This window comes from Astyanax mexicanus, chromosome 23 (assembly GCF_023375975.1).
Source record: "Astyanax mexicanus isolate ESR-SI-001 chromosome 23, AstMex3_surface, whole genome shotgun sequence".
In the NCBI taxonomy this organism is placed as follows: Eukaryota; Metazoa; Chordata; class Actinopteri; order Characiformes; family Acestrorhamphidae; genus Astyanax; species Astyanax mexicanus.
Window position 1 is genome coordinate 31708759 of NC_064430.1, and position 20075 is coordinate 31728833.

Consider the following 20075-nt stretch of genomic DNA (forward strand, 5'->3'; position numbering starts at 1 on the left):
TCTCCCCAGTAACTCACCACTAATGTTAGTACCGTATGTGCTTTCCCACTGGCATTAAACACTCCATCTAAAAATTTAATTCCTACAGCAAATTCACAGTAAATTTAAGGACCAGCGGGAACCCTGTAGTAATAGATGGAGGTAACTCCTCTCCTGGAGAATCAACACTGCAGACTTAAATAAGAGTCTCGTTTGTGAAACCCGACATTTGAAAGTCTACGATATCAGTTGCGCAGTTTATACAGCTCAGCCACATCCTGGTGGCACTACGCCACTGCTTCCGACTTTACACACTTCCACGATAACAGCATGCAGAAAGGTGTGCCTACATGTTTGATGAAACACCTGACTTCATTAAGTAAGTTCTCATACTGATAACATCTGGGAGGCTCCAGAACTCTGAATAAACTTGATTTATATGTAATATAATGCATGAAAAGATGGGTGGAATGGTGGAGTAGGGAAATTTACTCAATAGTTTTTGCCACTATTTACTCTTAACACAGGTGGAGTTGGCCATAACAGACTCAGAGGTTTGTTTTATTAGTCCTTAAAAGGTCTTAAAGGACGGGATGCAAACATGTTGCCTGATCTAGATAAGCTTTCCACCATAGATACAGTCACGGGTGTTGACTGGCTATGTTCAGACTCAGGACTCAGAATCAGGTTAAAGGAGAGCTCTGGTGTGAAATGGACTTGGGGTGTAGGGAAACATGATAATGAGTACAAACTTTTGTCAAATAGCCCACCTCTTTTCTCCCTCAGCATTCCCAAATACAGTGCCTTTAGCTGATGCTCCCATCATGTTTATAATGCTAGAGATAGGGGCATAGTGTTGCCCATTCAAATAAACCACTCCACACTGGTAAAGGTCTGAGGGCCCTGATTTTTAAAACAAGCCAATGTGAATTTTAAAAGTGTATTAATATAAACACTGTTTTATTAAAAACAATGTTTATACACACAGTACCTTCAGGTAGTTCTCCAGGAGCCGCTATCTGGAAATTAAGTAACGATAAGTCGACTGACGAGTCACTGAGTAGTAAAACCTTTCATGTAGACAGTGGGAAATAATGCATTTCCCAGAATTAATTTTGCAATCTGTTCGCCTTTCCTACCTATTCGCTTGTGCTCTTTAGTTGACTTATTTTGACATACTTTTAGGATATTGGTGCCCAGATAACTATGCTATTTGCTAACTCAATATTTTCTGGCCTATTTTTAAACATAAGGCTCACCAGGTTATAAGGTGCATTTTAAGCGACAATAGTAAGGAACAGGGGTGTTGTCATGTTTCCTTTCTAATTCAGCATGTCTCACCGCTGAATTAGGGGCGCCTAAGTAAACAAAGAACATTTTATTTTAAAGTCAAACATGTGCTGGATGTTAATCTACACATATTTCTCTCCTGAATAGTAGTTTATTTAAGTGAGTAAAGCGCTTCTGTTTATTAACAGTAAGCTTAGACTTCCAGTATTTTATCATGGTTAGCTGTAGCGCTAGCCCTGGTTAGAAGCAGCGCTAGCAGTGTTAGCAGCAGTGCTAGCTGTAGCTAGCTGAGCTAAGCACTAGTAAATGCCGCCTGACAGCACTAGACTGAGGAACCCTGAGTGTTCCGTTAAGCCAGGGCACTATTAGCTTGCGGTTTGTTCCATGTAGTTTGTTTTAACATGATAAACAACACACAGACTACAGTCAGTAGTTTGCGCAAGTAGTAAGCGCTGAGGTTAGCGACTAATAATAATAATACCGCTAATACTGCTCCAGCCTCGGTGCTGGACAAACTTCACTAAAACTCCTGTATAACTCTGTACTTCACAGGAGTGGCTTTACTGCTCCTTAATACCTGACTGATAGAATTCATACATAAGTCCAATCGGATTATAAGGCGCACTGACAATTTTTAGAAAAATGAAAGTACTGACAGATCTCTCTCTCTCTCCTGTATTCGTCTCTTTTCCGTGGGCATTTAGAATTTTCTGCATTAACACAACGTGCATGTGAATAATTCGAATAGTGCTTTATGTCCGTCATTCATCTTGCTTGATAAAATGAAATGTTATCAGCTGCATGTAACTTAGTTTGGTTAGCCTCCCACAAAACAACCTGAGCCATGTAAAACGTTGACTGCAAGCTAGCTGGCTGTCTGGGTTTTTTTGCTACCTAAACGTGGTACAGTAGGTGCTGTCAGATTATTTAGGATCACTAAACGTCCTAAACTCGACGACATCAGATTTTAGAGAAGTTGATTGTGATCAGGTCTTGTAATACTGTGAAGGCTACATTTTAAGCTCACCTTCAGGACAGTCGCTCTACTCCCACGCCATCTTCAAACTCCTCTTGTGTCTCTGCTAGTCGGCTGAAGCGCCGCCTGGTCGTGTGCTGCGCTTTTTTTTTCTAGTGAAGCGTGCTGCATCTCCCCCGCTACGCCCGCACCCCTCCTTTTTGCCTCTTTTGAGGTGTCTGAATCTGAATGATTGACTTTTGAAAACTTTGTTTTATGAAAATTCTATCAAAATTACGAATTATAAAGAAAATCTTGTTGAAATATGAAATCATATTTGCCTATATTATTTTTTCCCCTCCCTCGGAAGGGCAATATCAGCCAAGGATGGCACAAGGGCAGTTGCCCAAACACATTGGGCCATAGCGTCTGCACATCACTGGTTAAGGCACTCAAAGACTTAACGTCAGCTAACTTCAGACTTTGGGCACTGAGCCCACAAACCTGTTTTCGTCGACAGTGGTCATACCTTATCTTCTACAGGTGATTCTCTGCCTGGTGGTCTCTCTCTCTGCATCAGACCGTTCTTCTTCTTCCAGGAGCCGTTCATCGTCTTCTGCTCCTGCAATTATAAAATACAGTGGCAGGTTAGACTAACAGACTTCTGTACACAGATCACAGAGAGTTTCAGACGTACTGTACAGAGCAGTACTAGGTGTATGAGCCTTAACTGGTAGTTAAATTAAGGGCATTTTCCTGCATTTGAAAAAACTGGGTCTTGAAAAAGTTATAGATCAACAGGTAATGGAAGAAGTTTAAACCTCAGTGGCAAAGTATAACCTGGACAGGCCAAGAAACAAATAAAAAAGCTAGAAGTTACGACTGTGCCGATCCAATACTCAGTCTAACACTGGCCAAAATCACTGAAATAAAAAATATATAAGCCTACATGTGTTCAGTTTTACAGGTTTGATTACTATATGTAATATAAAAATATTGATAATGTATTCTAATGAGTGCCCATCTATATGTGCCCTTTTGTCGTTCATGAAGTAACCAGTTACAATATGAAGTGCCTATTATTTCAGCCCTACCAAAGAGCGTCCCAAAATGTGTTTTTTTCCAGTAAAAAAAAGATTAAATGTAATGTGGTGCGCTCACAATATGAATAACTTAATTTGATGGTACATGCTCAGTCCGCCGCTGCTCCACAACACCAACCACAAATTGTGTGTGTGTGTGTCTGTGTGTGTGTGTGAAATCCCTGACATTGTCCCATTTTGGTCCACTTTGGAATGTAAAATACATATTCAAAATTTCTTTATGGAAAATCTGCTGAAAACTGAGATGGTCAAAATGATTTGCCCCCATGTGCTTGTGCGTTTTCAAAGCAAATTAACTGGGTTTCAAACTATCAATTAGGTTTGAAAACACACCTGAGCAATCAATTAGCCCTGAAACTTATTAAGGTGACTCCAAGAAGCAGAGTTAGTATCACTTGACCGCTTCAATTAAAGGGATACTCTATAGGGCTGCTTTATAATCTTTGTAAGAAGCAATATCATCATACCAAAAAGAAAAGAAATCAGTCTGCAACTCAGACAGAAGATAGTGGACCTTCATTTTCAGGGGGAAGGATATACTGCCATTTCCAAGCGTTTTTTTACGGTTTCTAGGAGAGGTGTGGTTGCATCATCACAAAGCACAAAAAAAAAAAAAAACATGGGCGTGGTAGAATACAAACGATTTTTTAAAACTTTGCAGTGAAAAATAATCAAAGATGTCAACAAGAATCCCCGGACCTCTGATAAGATCATTGTTGTTAAACTTGCTTTTTCTGGACTGGTTTTATACTAGACTGTTGTGAGGGCTGTTTATTGTGGTGGACTTTGAGGTCATCGTCCAAGAAAAACTCAGTTTCTCTCGCAGCGGAACATCAAAGCCCGACTGAACTTTGCCAGAGACAATCTGAAGCATAAGGGTGAGTTTTGGAAGTCTGTCCTGGTCTGATGAAACCAAACTTGAGCTGTGTGTTGAGCATATGTATGTTGCTTTTTTTGGCGTAAGAAGGGCAAGGCCTTTAACCCTAAAAATACTCTTCCTACAGTAAAGCATGCTGGTGGAAGCATAATGCTGTGGGACTGATTTGCTGCTTTAGGAAACTATGTTCGGGTGCATGGGACTATGAAAAAATGCCAGTCTAGAGTTAGGTTGTCGTTGGGTCTTCCAACAAGACAATGACCTGAAGCATACATCAAAGTTGGTCAAAGTTGTATATATACTGTATATGTATGCACACTTCATGGTCAGTGATGGTTTGGAGAGACATGTCTGTCATCTGCTGGTGTTGATCCACTGTGTTTTATTATCAAGTCTAAAGTCAGTGCAGTATTTTCCCAAAACAATCTTACAGCACTTCATGCTTCCTTCTGCTGACAACTTGTGTGGATATCTGAATTTCATTTTCCAGCAGGATTTGGCACACTGCCAAAAGTACCAATTGGTCTTATGTAATAATCAAATTTTCAGAGATACTGATTTTTCTGTTTTAATTAGCTGTAATCCATAATAATCAATAAAAAACAAAAAAACATCTACATGTGTTTCACAATTTGAACTTAATTACTAAAATAAAGTAATTTTTCAATGTATTCAATGATATTAATACACTGAAGGTCAGGATCAGATTCCCACTGGTAAAAAGAGCTTGAGGTGGTGTTCCTGTGCACTTATTAACAAGAAAATGATATTTCCAACATGAATTGAAAGCAGCATAAGTCTCAATAACCTGTTACATACGCAGCTTTTCACCTGCCTATAGGATATATGATTACTCAACATATATGAGTTACACAACAGCAGGGCTGGAGGCTTTTCTATTGTTGTGCTGTGTGTCGTGTGTGTTGACTGATCATTTACACTGTAAATCCAATTTCCAGTAACAATAAGTAAAAGTATAAGTAAATACTGTTTGCTCTTCCAAAAGCTACTCTAGTGTGGAATGCTTTAAAAACACATTTAATAACCTCCGTCTCTTTGTTACTTATGTTCCATCCCTCTGAACTAAGTGACTTAAAAATATTAAAAATAGCAAGTATACAGTACCAGTCAAGAGTTTGGACACACCATCTCATTCTAAGTTTTTATTCTTTTATTCATCTACAATTTAAATTTAAAATTGATTAACTTATCCTGTGCAACAGAGGAAACCTTTGCTCTTCATTTCCCGGGGCGGTCCTGATGAGAGTCAGTTTTATCAGGACAATTTTGATGGTCTTTTTGATGGTTTTCAAAGTTCTTGAAATTTTCTTATTGACTGACCTTAATTTCTTAAAGTAAGTAAAAGTTTGTTCACTTAGTTGAGTAGTTCTTGCAATAATATGGATTCGAACTATATAATTCCATATGTTTTGCTTCATAGTTTGGATGACTTTAGTATTAATATACAATGCAGAACATTTTCCAATAATGAAAAAACACCGAATTTAAGGCGTGTCCAAAAGTTTGACTGATACTGTATTAACTGAAGGCTTTTCATGATATGGGCCCTTTAAATATAGATTTATAAATCTGATAATGGCTTGCATGTAAGTTTTTTTTTTTATTATTAAAAATGTATTTAAATTGTATATATAATTTACAGGTTTTCCACCTTTACAAAATAACTCAGAAGTGTTTTAAACTGGACTTCTAGGTAAAAACATACCCTATACTGGTAAGCTAGCTGATTATCCAGCTCTCAACCAGCACAGTGTGAGTTTCATTTGATTTTAGTTAAACTGTTCAGTCAGCTTGGTTATAAAATCCTTGTGTGTAAGTGACAGGCACTGGATGCTGGTGATCTTCGGGTCCTCAGGTGACACTGCATTAATAATAGGCATTATTAAAATCACTGCATGGGCTCAGGAGCACTTCCAGAGAAGAAGCCATATGTTGACACCATCCAGAAATGGTGCCGCTTCTCTGGGACAAGACTTATTTAAAATGTCTCATTTTGATTCATCTGACCATCATCAGTAAATTTTGAATGCTAATTTTAATTGGGGTTGTACATGTCTTGAAACATTAAATAAATACCACAGTATTTATAGTGTATACCTGTGTACAGTCAATGTTCACACAGAAGGTTACATCAGCCCTCACAATTTGTTCATTCTTGTTCTATATTTTTACTGTAACACATATCTGACAATTGTCCAAACAGTTCATGCTGTGTAACTGACGTGGATGAGATAAAGTTCATTAATATATGGCATTTCAATGTTTATTCCCAGTTTAATCAATGTCATATTAAGGTTAAATCAATGTTTAATTATGTTTGAACTTTAGTTTCTTGTCTGTTTTTGTTGTTTTCCATTTTTTAACATATAAACGTTAAATGGTTTTATGATCTTACTATACTAAACTGCTTGTAAAATAATAATAATTATATTTATAAGACAAAGACTTGTGTTGAAACTAAGTAAAATGTTTAATTTATATGTATTGATTTATAAGTATTTTGTTAATTATTTTCTCAGCAGTGAAACATTATTTCAATCACATTAAGGTTGGTCATTTATAAAGTTTTGGTTTCATCCTTGAGCCAAATCAGGTTTTGCACACATTTACCCACTGTGTGAACAGTTATTCCAGATTCATCCCAAGTTGTCTTTACTGCTGCATCGTCTGATATATTGTGATAAATATCTCGGCATCATTACTGAGAATGTGTGTGTTGGCCTGACACTGCAAAACAAACAGAACGTTAGTATGAATAAAATGCTGCACAACAGGTACTCCAGCACAGAGCTGCTGTCGCCAAGCTGAAACGTGTGATCATTAAGAATCTGAGAGAAATGCAGGGATGAGATAATCAGATTAAAAGCAGCTGATTCAGACAGACTCGTGGTAAAGAGACAGTCGCGCTGTTTATCTGTCTCTCTCTAGTACAGGAAATGAGAAGAGAGCAAGGTTAATCAGATCCAGCTGTTCTGTTCTCACACATGCAGGATGCGGTATTCCCCTATTCTCAGCTCAGCACATATTTTGTTACAGTAGTAATGGAGTTCACGCAGCGGCCGCACCCACTCTGTACCGCACACAACACAATGCAGACAGCAGAACAGCAAATTCCACGCCCCCGCGGATCACTGTACACTGACCATTCTAGAGCTGCCATTCCCACATAAACATCATCTGAATCAGACTAATCAAAAAATTCAATCATCAGTTATGAAGTGCACTATTCACTACAGGAAACTCTAAAGCTCAGCTCGCTGCTTTCACTAAATCATTTTAAACTCCTGGTTTCTAACCACCTTCAGACAGCCTGTCACTGTTTTAGCTCATTTTAGTTTTTTTATGATCTTTGGTATGTTTTAGATTTCTTTATTTATTTATTTTTTTTTTTATTATTATTTTATTTATTTATTTATTTTTTTAGTTAACTTTGCATTTGATATTGGTTATTGGTAAATGCAGTATGTTTTGGCTTTGAAAAATTCTTGAATTTGTACAGAACTTTTACCTGTTTTTCTCTTTAAAACATGCTTTAAATACTTTAAATACTGAAATGTTCTAACTGAAGCCAAACATATTCATAATAAGACAAAGAACACTTTCTGGTCACAGCTGTTGTTTTGAAGCGTGCAGCCAATGGCCAGAAACACACTCTTCAGCATTCCTAACTGTGGAGAAACAGCTTCTCTGAAGGACACGCTCCAGGTTAAATACTTGTATAATAAGCTTCCCCTCAGAAACCACTACTTTAGCTCTCGAACCACACAGAGAGCGTGGGCGTACGCATGTCCTACACACACAAACACACACACACACACACACACACAGAGATAAGAGAACAATGACGGCAGTGTTTTTCACACACGTCTGCTCTCCAGACATCTCAGCTCTCTGAAGACTGACCAGTAAGAGCAAATGGAGCAGAAACAAACCTGACTGGTCCACTGCAGGCCAAGAAGATCTGAGTGAAGAGGCACCAGTCCATCAGAGGAAATCAAAACCAGCTTCAAAAGAGCTACAGCAGGACAGGGCAGCCATTTCTAACAATACTGTCCTATTCTCTTCTCTCTGAGATTCAGGGAAACTCGAGAGCAGAGCTTTTCATAGAGGGTCATCAGTAGAGGTTTGATCTTGGTGGAGACTTCTTAATGTTCCGGATATAACCTCAGACAAACCAATGTGTAGAGCTACTGAACCATTACTAACAGGGGTTAACCTGAGCTACATTTCAAAAGAGTTCACCCTCTGAGACTAAACTGAACATACAATTAAAATGTGTATAACTACAGAGCTCATGTCTATGTTACCTTCTGGCTCTTTCCTTTTGTGTGCGTTTATACTTTTTGTGAGTGAATCATGCTGCTCACTAGCCTTGAACCTCGAAGTTTCTTTCACACGCGACATGTACAGTCTTATGAAAAAGTTTGGGCACCTCTATTAATCTTAATCATTTTTAGTTCTAAATATTTGGGTGTTTGCAACAGCCCTTTCAGTTTGATATATCTAATAACTGATGGACACAGTAATATTTCAGGATTTAAATGACAGAAATGCACAGAAAATGTGCAATATGCATTAAACCAAGATTTGACCGGTGTAAAAGTATGGGCACCCTTATCATTTTATTGATTTGAATACTCCTAACTACTTTTTACTGACTTACTGAAGCACAGAATTGGTTTGGTAACCTCATTGAGCTTTGAACTTCATAGCCAGGTGTATCCAATCATGAGAAAAGGTATTTAAGGTGACCAATTGCAAGTTGTTCTCCTATTTGAATCTCCTCTGAAGAGTGGCATCATGGGCTCATCAAAACAACTCTCAAATGATCTAAAAACAAAGATTGTTCAACATAGTTGTTCAGGGGAAGGATACAAAAAGTTGTCTCAGAGATTTAACCTGTCAGTTTCCACTGTGAGGAACATAGTAAGGAAATGGAAGAGCACAGGGACAGTTCTTGTTAAGCCCAGAAGTGGCAGGCCAAGAAAAATATCAGAAAGGCAGAGAAGAAGAATGGTGAGAACAGTCAAGGACAATCCACAGACCACCTCCAAAGAGCTGCAGAAAAGCAAAAGCACACCTCAGGTGACTCTGTTTGTGGCGTGCTTGCAGAAATGGCTTCTTTCGCATCACTCTCTCATACAGCTTCTCCAAGTGCGCTGTATTGTTGCCTGAGGAGTATTCAAATCAATAAAATGATAAGGGTGCCCAATACTTTTGCACTGGTCAAATTTTGGTTTAATGCATATTGCACATTTTCTGTTAGTACAATAAACCTCATTTCAATCCTGAAATATTACTGTGTCCATCAGTTATTAGATATATCAAACTGAAATGGCTGTTACAAACACCCAAATATTTACAACTAAAAATGATTAAGATTAATAGGGGTGCCCAAACTTTTTCATATGACTGTATCAAAAATAAAAGGTCGTTTCTTCGTTGCTTCATCTTTACTATGAACTTATAATACAACACAAAATATGAATTCCTAACTAAATGAAGTTACATTCCTTTTAAAGTTACACGACGGTCAAAAGACTGTGATGCTCCTGGTTTAAAGCTTCTGGAGTCCTCTATACGTCATTACGCTTATATAGTGGAGTTAGTAGCCAATCAGATTACAGCATCACACAAAATTTCTGTTAAATATTAATTTAATCCACATCAACAATATACAACTTTAACCAAACCAAATAGATGGCTGTAACACTTTTTGTTTGGTGCTCTTGGTCTGGACCAGGGGTTCTTAACCTGCGTGATTAACTAGTGTTATTAATAAGTAGTTGAGACATTACATATTAATTTAACAATGTTAATTAGTGTCATACTAAGTACTATCCTTATTAAGTGTTACAGAATTTCTTAATGAAATGGGCCAATAGAAATGCTCCAAAATACTTTGAGTAAAGTTTTCAACATTGACTTATGCTGAAAGCCATAAAGGATATTTTTCTCTTATCCTTTAAAGTTACCATTTTGATGTTTTTGCAGGACAGCAATACTATGATACATTACCTCATACTGTAATGTTTATTACAATTATAGAAAGAAAAGAACCAGAATCACAATAAAGGTCACATATGGGCCACTTCTTAAGGCTTTTATTATAATAATGCTTTGAGTGAACAGGTCTTATGTGTTCTTTAACTAATTACAGGGAATCGTGTGAAAATAACTGTTTGCTAACAGAAACAGATTAGGGTTAAAACTCTGACGTACTTCAGTGCTGTGGTTTTTGGTGGGATGGTAACTGTGTGTGTGAGCTGAGAGAAGCTGACCCCAGATCAGTGTGAAAGAGGAGCTCTGAGCTGTAGTGCAGCAGCTGTAACGTGGTCCGTCCAGTTCGCCGTCTCCTAATGCGGGTTGGGTTACTCCACACACCCTATTTAATTTGGTGGTGGATCGCTGACAATCTGTTATTGTTGCTCTTGTAACTAAATATGTTCTAAACACAGGACATCTCTCTTCCGACTCCTCCTGTTCCTCAGCTATCTCGTCTTGCCTGTTTTCTTGCCTTCCCTCTGCTTTCTATCTTTCTGTGTTTTTTGTCTTCAGTCCAGCCCTGGTTTCACTCTGGTGGCGGCGTCATCGATAATTAAAGACTACAGATGTTCAAACGTACCATTTGTTTAAGCTACTAGGTGGACCAGTGGTTAGATTTTACTAGATAAGGACGCACCAGAAAGTCTGTGTGGGATCATAAACTCATCCTGTGCATTTCTGAGAAAAAGATCCTAAAATGTGTACTTTATTAAATATGTTTTATATTATTCAGTAATAAATAGTGCAATGCAGACTAAGCATGATCCGCTAAGACAAAATATTTTATATGTTTTCTAAATATAACAGGCTTCCTAAGAACAGGAAGATATTAAATAAATAATATGTGATAATGTTTACAAAGCATGCTTTACTGTAGATGAGGTGCGTACTGAATTGAGGAGGCTGCGTCCTGGGAAGTCTGCTGGTCCTGACGGGGTAGGACCTAAACTTCTTAAGGAGTGCGCATCGGAGCTGGCATTACCTCTCTGCAATTTATACAACCAGAGTCTTCACACTGGACAAGTCCCTGTCCGGTGGAAATTGTCATGCCTTGTGCCGGTGCCTAAAGTAGGTAGACCGGCGGGGGTAAAGGATTATAGACTAGTGGCCCTAACATAAGTCATTATGAAGACTTTTGAGAGGCTCTTACTTAGGGTCCTTAAGCCACAGGTGGAGCAGGTTGTTGACTCGTTACAGTTTGCCTACCAGGAAGAAATGGGGGTTGATGATGCAGTTTTGTATATGCTTCACAAAACTCTCTCATTTCTGGATGAGCCAGGCGGGTACGTTAGGATAATGTTTTTTGATTTTACCAGCGCTTTTAATACAATCAAGCCTGAGAATCTGAGAGAGAAGCTGGAACGGATGGGAGTGGATCAGCTGTTAATCACATGGATTAACAGTTACCTCACAGAACGTCCACAGTACGTCAGGTTGGGCAGCAGCAGTTCAGAGACTATAGTGACCAATGTTGGGGCTCCTCAGGGTACAGTTCTGTCGCCCTTTCTCTTCACCATGTACACTGCTGACTTTACATACAAGTCTGAACTTTGTCACATCCAGAAATATTCAGACGATACAGCAGTAGTGGCATGTGTGAAGGGAGGAAATGAAGTGGAGTACAGGGAGCTTGTAGCTGCTTTTACAGCTTGGAGTAGGAAAAACGGTCTGATCCTCAATATATCTAAGACCAAGGAGATGATTGTGGACTTCCGTCAACAGAAATTTTCTCACAGGCCTGTGGAAATTGGAGGACAAATCATTGAGACCGTTCAATCTTACAAATACCTGGGAATGCACCTTAGCCATAAACTGGACTGGTCAGTGCACACTGATGCAGTATACAAAAAAGGACAAAGCAGACTTTATTTCTTAAGGAGGCTTAAATCCTTTAATATCTGCAGTGAGTTTCTGCGCAGTTTCTACCATTCCGTCGTGGCGAGTGCTGTGTTCTTTGGGGTGACTTGTTGGGGAAGCAGCATCACTGTGAGAGACTGTAACAGGCTGGATAAATTGATCAGAAAGTGTGGTTCTGTGATGGGTGGGAAAGTAGACTATGTGGGGGATCTGGTGGAGAAGAGGGTGAGGTGTCTGTTGCAAACCATCCTTAACAACAACAGACACCCTTTACATGAGACTCTGGCTGCTCAAAAAAGCAGCCGCAGTAACAGGCTCCTTTCGCTGCGACATAAAACTGAGAGGTTCAGAAGGTCGTTCATTCCTACTGCCATAAGGCTGTACAACACCTCTTGTTGACGTGTGTACTCTGTGGTTGTGTTTTTTTTGTATATTTTTGTATAGTTGTTGCTGCTGGACAAATGAATTTCCCCTGTGGGGATTAATAAAGTATCTATCTATCTATCTAGATCAATTTTACCAAACAAAGAATTATTTTACCAAGCAAATAATTGAATCAGGAAAGAATAATTTAATCAGGCAAAGAATCATTTAACCTAACCTAAATAAACAAAATAATTAAAACAATTACAAAGTCAGGGGTAACTAGTCAAAGTGGCATTTACAAAATAAAAGCATTTATCCAAGCAAATAACCATTTAACTAAGCAATGCATCATGTAACCAAGCAAAGATCTATATAACCAGAAAATAATAATTTAACCCAGCAAAGAACCATTTATCCAATCAAAGAACCATTTAACCAAGCAAAGAACTATTTAACCAAGCAAAGAACCATTAACCAATCAAAGAATCATTTAACCTAGCACAGAACCATTAAACCAACAAAGAATCATTTAACCAACAAAGAATCATTTAACCAATAAAGAACCATTTAACCAACCACAGAACCATTAAACCAACAAAGAATCATTTAACCAACAAAGAATCATTTAACCAATAAAGAACCATTTAACCAACCACAGAACCATTAAACCAACAAAGAATCATTTACCCAACAAAGAATCATTTAACCAACAGAGAATCATTTAACCAAGCAAAGAATCATTTAATCAACAAAGAATCCTTTAACCAAGCACAGAACCATTTTACCAAGCAAAGAACTATTTAACCAATTAAACGAGTCATTTAACTAGAAAGGAATCATTTAACCAAACAAAGAATCATTTAACCAACAAAGAATCATTTAACCAACAAAGAATCATTTAACCAACAAAGAATCATTTAACCAAGCAGTGCATTGTTTGCATGCAGTTATAGGGGATACTTAATAAGAACTTGAAAATGCATCTGAATAGGGTTTAGATTATGGCAAACATCTTCTCAGGAATTACAGTATCTTCTCAGTTTAGTGAATTCCACTCATAGCTCTAATCAAACAGAGCAGAAACCGAACATTCTCTTCCTGATGCTACAGTTTCATGCTGGTCCTTCTTACAGGCCTACAGAAACTACAGACATGAAGTAATGAAATTCCTAGTGTCAATCTGTCCCTAATCAGAACAGCCCATTGTCCCTAACTTAAACCACATCTACTACTGTTTAAAAAACTTCAGAATTTAAGTCACAAAGTTATACTGTGTTATTAATAACTCAATATGTTGGGTACAAGTCATAGTTTGGGACGTAGACATCATAATCCATCATTTGGGGTGTAGAAGTCAATATGTAAAAGTCATTATCTGTATTTTATAAGTTATAATTTGTAGTGCTGAAGACAAAGTATGTGGAATGGCAAAATCTGTAATGTGGAAAACAATCTGTATTGTAGAGTCATATGGGTTAAAATCTGTAGTCTGTTACTCTGAAGTGAAAAAGTCATAATTTGTGGTGGAGTAGTCATAATCTGTAAAGGTCAAAGTCATATTTCATGGTATAGGCAACAAACTACATTAAGATTATGGTTACATTAAAGATGGTTGAAATCCTTTAGTCAGAGTTTAATGAGAAAAAAGACCATAAAGATAATAGCGATACCTGTATCGTAGTATCTTACTGTCAAGAGATTTTTGTTTTTTGGTTTGTTTTGTTATTTTGTTTTTCAGCCCTGTCAGACAATAGCACAATAGCACTTTGAAGTCTGTTGTAACTCCAGTGGGACTGTTTAATGTTGTTTTACTTTGAGACTTGACTGTGAACTCAGATTTTAGAAAGTGCTAGGGTCCATCAGTAAATCCTGCAATCAAAAGCTATATGGAATGTATTTTATTGTTGATGATGAAAACCCAAAAATCAGTGACTAAATGGTCTAATTGGTACTTTTGGCAGAGTGGGCAGTGTGCCAAGTCCTGCTGGAAAATGAAATCTCCATAAAAGTTGTCAGCAGAGGGAAGCATAAAGTGCTGTAAGGTTTTCCGGGAAAAAGATCTTTTCACTGTGGTTGACAGACTAAAAAACTTAATTACAGATATGTCCCCTGAGCTACTTTCAACTGAGAGATGTAATGAGTTTGCAAAATTGTTTAACACTAAAATCCACAATATCAGACAAGCCATGAGTACATCTATATCCACCAACGAGCCCATGTGCTCTCCAAAACCATTCAAAAGCATCATGATCAACATGTTTAGTGCTATTAATTAAGAATTTTTAATTGATACAGTGAGTCATCTCAAATAATCCACTTGCAGTTTTGACACATTACCAACCAAGTTTTTAAAGAATGTCTTTTACTCAATGTCAGCGGACATTCTTCAAATAGTAAATAAAAAATCTAGATACAAACCTATTAAGCAATTACAGACAAATCACTAATCTACCATTCATTGGAAAAATTATTGAAAAATACTGAAATATTGAAAAAAATTGAAAGCACCTGTCCATAAATAACTGTCTGGACCAATTTCAGTCAGGTTTATGGCCCAATCATAATACTAAGACTACGCTAATTAAGGTTATCAATGACATTCGCTTAAATACAGATTTAGTAAAAATGTCTTTTCTACTACTGTTTAATCTCTGCTGCCTTTGACACCTTTGACCACAACATTCTCATAGATAGACTTGAGAACTGGGTTGGACTTTCTGGAACTGTCCTAAAATGGTTCAGTTCATACCTTCAAGGAAGGAAATACTTTGTGGAAATGTAAAATAATGTTTCTGAGACTGTGCCAGTGACCTGTGGTGTGCCCCAGGGTTCAATTCTTGGGCCACTCTTATTTAATTTATATATGATTCCTCTGGGTGAAATGATGCATGATTATGGGATATCTTACCACAGCTATGCAGCTGACACTCAGATCTACATGGCCCTCTGCCCAAACAACTATGGTCCCATTGACTCACTGTGTAAATGCCTTGAGCAGATAAATAAATGGATGAGACACAACTTTCTGCAGTTAAATAAAAATAAAACTGATCTCACTTTTAACTGTCATTATGTGTGGACAGGAGGCCAAAAAACAGACAATAACTTGACAGAATAACCTGAGCACACGGCCACTGAAAACATCTGAACCTAGCTGATACAGACATAAAGCATGGACTGCAGTATTCTGACTAATATAACTGATGTATATATAATACATAAGTGAATCTAAACTAACCAGGAGCTGTGATTGGTCAGAATGTTCATAGCAACATTAACAAATTTTAAGCTGTTAGGGTTGGGTTAGCGGTAGAGCAGCATATTTGTATATCAGAATATAGCAACACCCATTAAAATAAGAATATTGTGTGTGTGTGTGTGTGTGTGTGTGTGTGTGTGTGTGTGTGTGTGTGTAAGTGCATGTGTGTGTGTGTGTGAGTGTGTGTGTTCTAAACCATGACCTGACAAGTACAGGCCGAACCCACTCCACACCTCAATCTCATCAAGGTTCAGCTGATAGCTGCTTGGTGTTCAGCTGATAGTGTGTGGTTATTATGGGACGCTGAGTCTCGATGGGTGGATAGTCATAGAGGTCAGCAGAACATTCAGAACAGACATTGAGCTCTGCTGAAGTGTAGCAGCTTTAGAACGAGGCGGTGTTCATAAGGACACTGCCTGAAACGCATCTAACTAACTCTGATGTAACCATGTGTTATCTACAGGATCTACAGGGCTTTTGTCGGGTCCATGAAGAACAAGGGAAAGTTGTAGTATCTGCTGCCTCAGGGCAGAGCAAGTTTAATTAGTTTAATTCATGTAGCTTAATAATCATACTCAAGGGCACAGAGTGGTCCAGCGGTCTAAAGCGCTGCTGTCACTATGAGCAGGAGGTTGTAGGTTCGAACCCCCACACATGCAGCTTTGCCATCAAGCTGCCGGCACTCAGAGGGAGCACAATTGGCCTCGCTCCTCCGGGTGGGTAGATGGTGCTCTCTCCCCACATCACTAAAGGGTGATGCCTGCAGCACCGGGCGTCTGTGCGCTGATGTACCAGAACCGAGTCGCTGCCCTTTCCTCTGAGTGTGCTGTGATGCTGCTCGGCAATGCTGCATCAGCAGCAGCTCGAAAAGAAGCGGTGGCTGACTTCACATGTTTCAGAGGAAGCATGTGCTAGTCTTCACCCTCCTGGTGTGTTGGGGCATTACTAGTGATAGGGGGAGTCCTAATGAGTGGGTTGGGTAATTGGCCATGTAATTGGGAAGAAAATGGGAAAAATTTGAAAAAAAAAAAATATTACAAAAAAAGAAATAAATAATTTTAACCTTTTCATAAGGTAAGGAAAAACATGGAAAAGCCTGGAAGATGGTCACAATGATTAGCACCCATTGCACTACTGTCCACTGTGGGTGGTAATGCCTTCTAAATCCTTTTCCCATTAAACACGTGACACTGTGGCTCAAAGAATGTAAGATACTTAGGTAACACTTTATCATCAGCTTAAATACTGCTGTTCCATGACTTTCAGCATGTCAGAGTAGTATTAGTGTGTGTGGTATGTAATTGGGATGCAGGGGTCCTAAATATGTGTCTGATATTCTCTTCAGCATTTCTGCTGATATCGCTAAATACATTTATTAAATAACGACTCACACAAACACATAACACACGCGGAGTTATGATCACTGTCTCTCCTTAAAAGCTGCGCTGCCACGTCCTTTCAAACACTCATCTGTCACACACACTGACCACAACATCTGTAAACAAGCTCTCAGAACGCTCCTGCCACCCTGGGTAAACAGGACACCTGGCTTTAGGTAGATTACAGTACGTTCAGCAGAGAGAATCTCACAGCACAGGTTACAAAACCAGGCAGAACAAAAAAGTTATTGACTTATTGTAGTCGTATTGCAGTGTTTCCTCTAACTTCCTCTATCATTGTTTTCAACTGCGGCTGGTTAAATTTATTACTAGTAAATGTATCATTTGAATGTACATGTTTGATTATAATAGCACTACTGACGTAAATGTATAGTTAAAATGAGACTATTGAGGTACATTTGACTAAAACCGCAGTACTGAATCTACAGAACCTCATCAATATAAGGCAGAGAGTGCTCATATTATGGTTGAAAAGTACAGATGTTCTGTAAAGCTATGTTATGAATGGCTGCTTTGTATATTTAAACTATATTTCAAAGGATTTTATTTTTGCTAATTATTTTTCTTTATATTAATCAAATTTAGCAGTGTTTCTAATAAAATGTATTGTAATTAAATGTATAAATAATGTATTCAAATGTTAAAAACTAAATTTGAGTTGTTTTATTTGATTTCATACAGTATGTTTTCCATTCTTTTTGTTTTTTAGCATTGTCTTTGAGCTATTTTTTACATGTGAACCCACTAATCGAAAGTTCTCATCTGTGTGTAAATAAAGAACAGTGGATAAACCTGTACTCTCACTCTCACGCTACAACACTTTGAAAAAACATTTGTTCTTCATAAAGTCAAATTTACATTACAGAAGAAACGATTTACTCCTGAAATAAAATGAACCTCCTGCAGCTCTTTAACAGGGCGGCTGTGTCACCTCTGTAAGTGTGTGTGTGCGTGTGTGTGTGTGTGTTGTCAGTGAGAGGACATGGTCCACACTGCTTATATAAGTAAGAGCTGTAGTGGTTATCAGCTCAGAGCTCAGCCACATTGCTTTATAATTCTCCGTTGTTAACAGAACATGCTTGACCAAAGGCAGTACACACAGATTACACCACTAAGTCCAGTGTGTGTGCGTGTTTCTGTGCACGTGTTTGAATGTGTGTGTGTGTGTGTGTGTGTGTGTGTGTGTGTGTGTGTATACACCACACCCTTAATTGCAAAGATAAGCACAGTAAATCTCTGAGGCCACGCCATTCTTCTCGGGTATGAATACACTTGAGGAGACATAAGGTGGAAAAAAGTATTGGGACACCTGCTCATTAGTTGTACTCTCCAGGGAGGACTTGTTTGATTTGATTTGATTTGATTGCATTCAGAAACAAGAGTGTTAATGAGGTCAGGATGTTGGATAACCACCATCCCACCTTGTCCTCAACTCATCCCAAAAATATCGGACAGCTCTCCATTATTCCAGAGTTCCACAGTTCCACAGCTCAATACTACATATTGAGTATACTTAACAGGAAGTAACACAATCACATTGAAAAAAACATAATTATGCTTTATTTGTTAAGATATTCAAAATTTGTATAATTCAGTTCCAAAATCTGATTATTTGGTAACACTATACACATATACATACGTGTTGACTAACTAACATGAATAAATGCATTAGTTGTTATGAACAAGGCATGAGGTAATACATTAACAATGCTTTGGTAATGTTAATTAAACACGGAACAACAGCATTAATTAAAGTTACCTTCGAATGAAATGTAAGTAAACTAATGTTACAAGTGAAGCATTTGTTAAGATGAATAATAAATCATACACATCAATGACAGTGGTAACTAATGTTAGGTACACAAGTAACAACTGCATTAGTTAATCTTCTTGTCATTTGCTTATATACTGCAGTTATGCATACGGTAATTCTAAATATTTATTAACTAAATATTAATTATAAATATAATTAGCTTTGAAAACACTTATGCAGAGGCATCCAGTTTACTTGTTTTATGTACTATATTAGTTAACGGACATTAGTTAATAAAACAAGTAAACTGGCTGCCACTGCATAAGTGTAACCATAGCCAATTATATTTATAATTAATATTTAGTTAATAAATATTTAGAATTACCGTATGCATAACTGCAGTATATAAGCAAATGACAAGAAGATTAACTAATGCAGTTGTTACTTGTTTACCCAACATTAGTTAACACTGTTAATGTGTATGATTTATTATTCATCTTAAAAAATGCTTCACTTGTAACATTAGCTCATGTGAAGGTAACATTAACTAATGCTGCTGTTCCATCTTTGATTAACATTCCCAAAGCATTGTTAATGTATTACCTCATGCCTTGTTCACAGTAACTAAAGCATTAATTCATGTTAGTAAGTCAACACTTAATGTAAAGTGTAACCGATTATGCTTATTAATCCATCTAGTTCATTGCTTGTTAAAAGGCTGCAGATGAAGTATTATGCAACTGCCATCATACATTTTTATTAAACACTCCTGTCTTGCCACCTTCTAGCACCTTTTGCAGCAACAGAAGCTCTGAAACTGTTTCAATACACTGTATGTCTGGTTGGTGGACTGTTCTCGCTGCAGAAGTGACACTGAGATGTTTATAAACTCCAGCAGCACTGCTGTATCTGATCCAGTCGTACCAGAAAAACACATTCTGACACCTCATACACCACCACCATGCTAATCAGTGCTAATCACTGCAGTGCTGAGAATAATAATGACCCTCCACCCAAATAATAATAATAATAATAATAATAATAATAGCTGATCTGTGGTGGTTTTCTCTCGTGTGGGGTTCTGAGTATTGAAAAACAGGGTAATACAAGGAAGATAATACTAATAAAAGTATACAAAGAAACAGATGCAGAACTACAGCCTGTAGTTAT

At 37.8% G+C, this 20075-nt stretch overlaps 1 protein-coding gene across 2 annotated transcripts in view; it reads right to left on the reverse strand.

The window, feature by feature from the left end:
* myzap (myocardial zonula adherens protein) overlaps positions 1-20075 on the reverse strand; it is a 61599-nt gene that overhangs the window by 26856 nt on the left and 14668 nt on the right. For both annotated transcript variants that reach the window (XM_022670484.2, XM_022670483.2), the window contains exon 4: positions 2754-2846. In XM_022670484.2, the coding sequence (XP_022526205.2) occupies positions 2754-2846 (93 nt within the window). The remainder of the gene's footprint in view (positions 1-2753; positions 2847-20075) is intronic.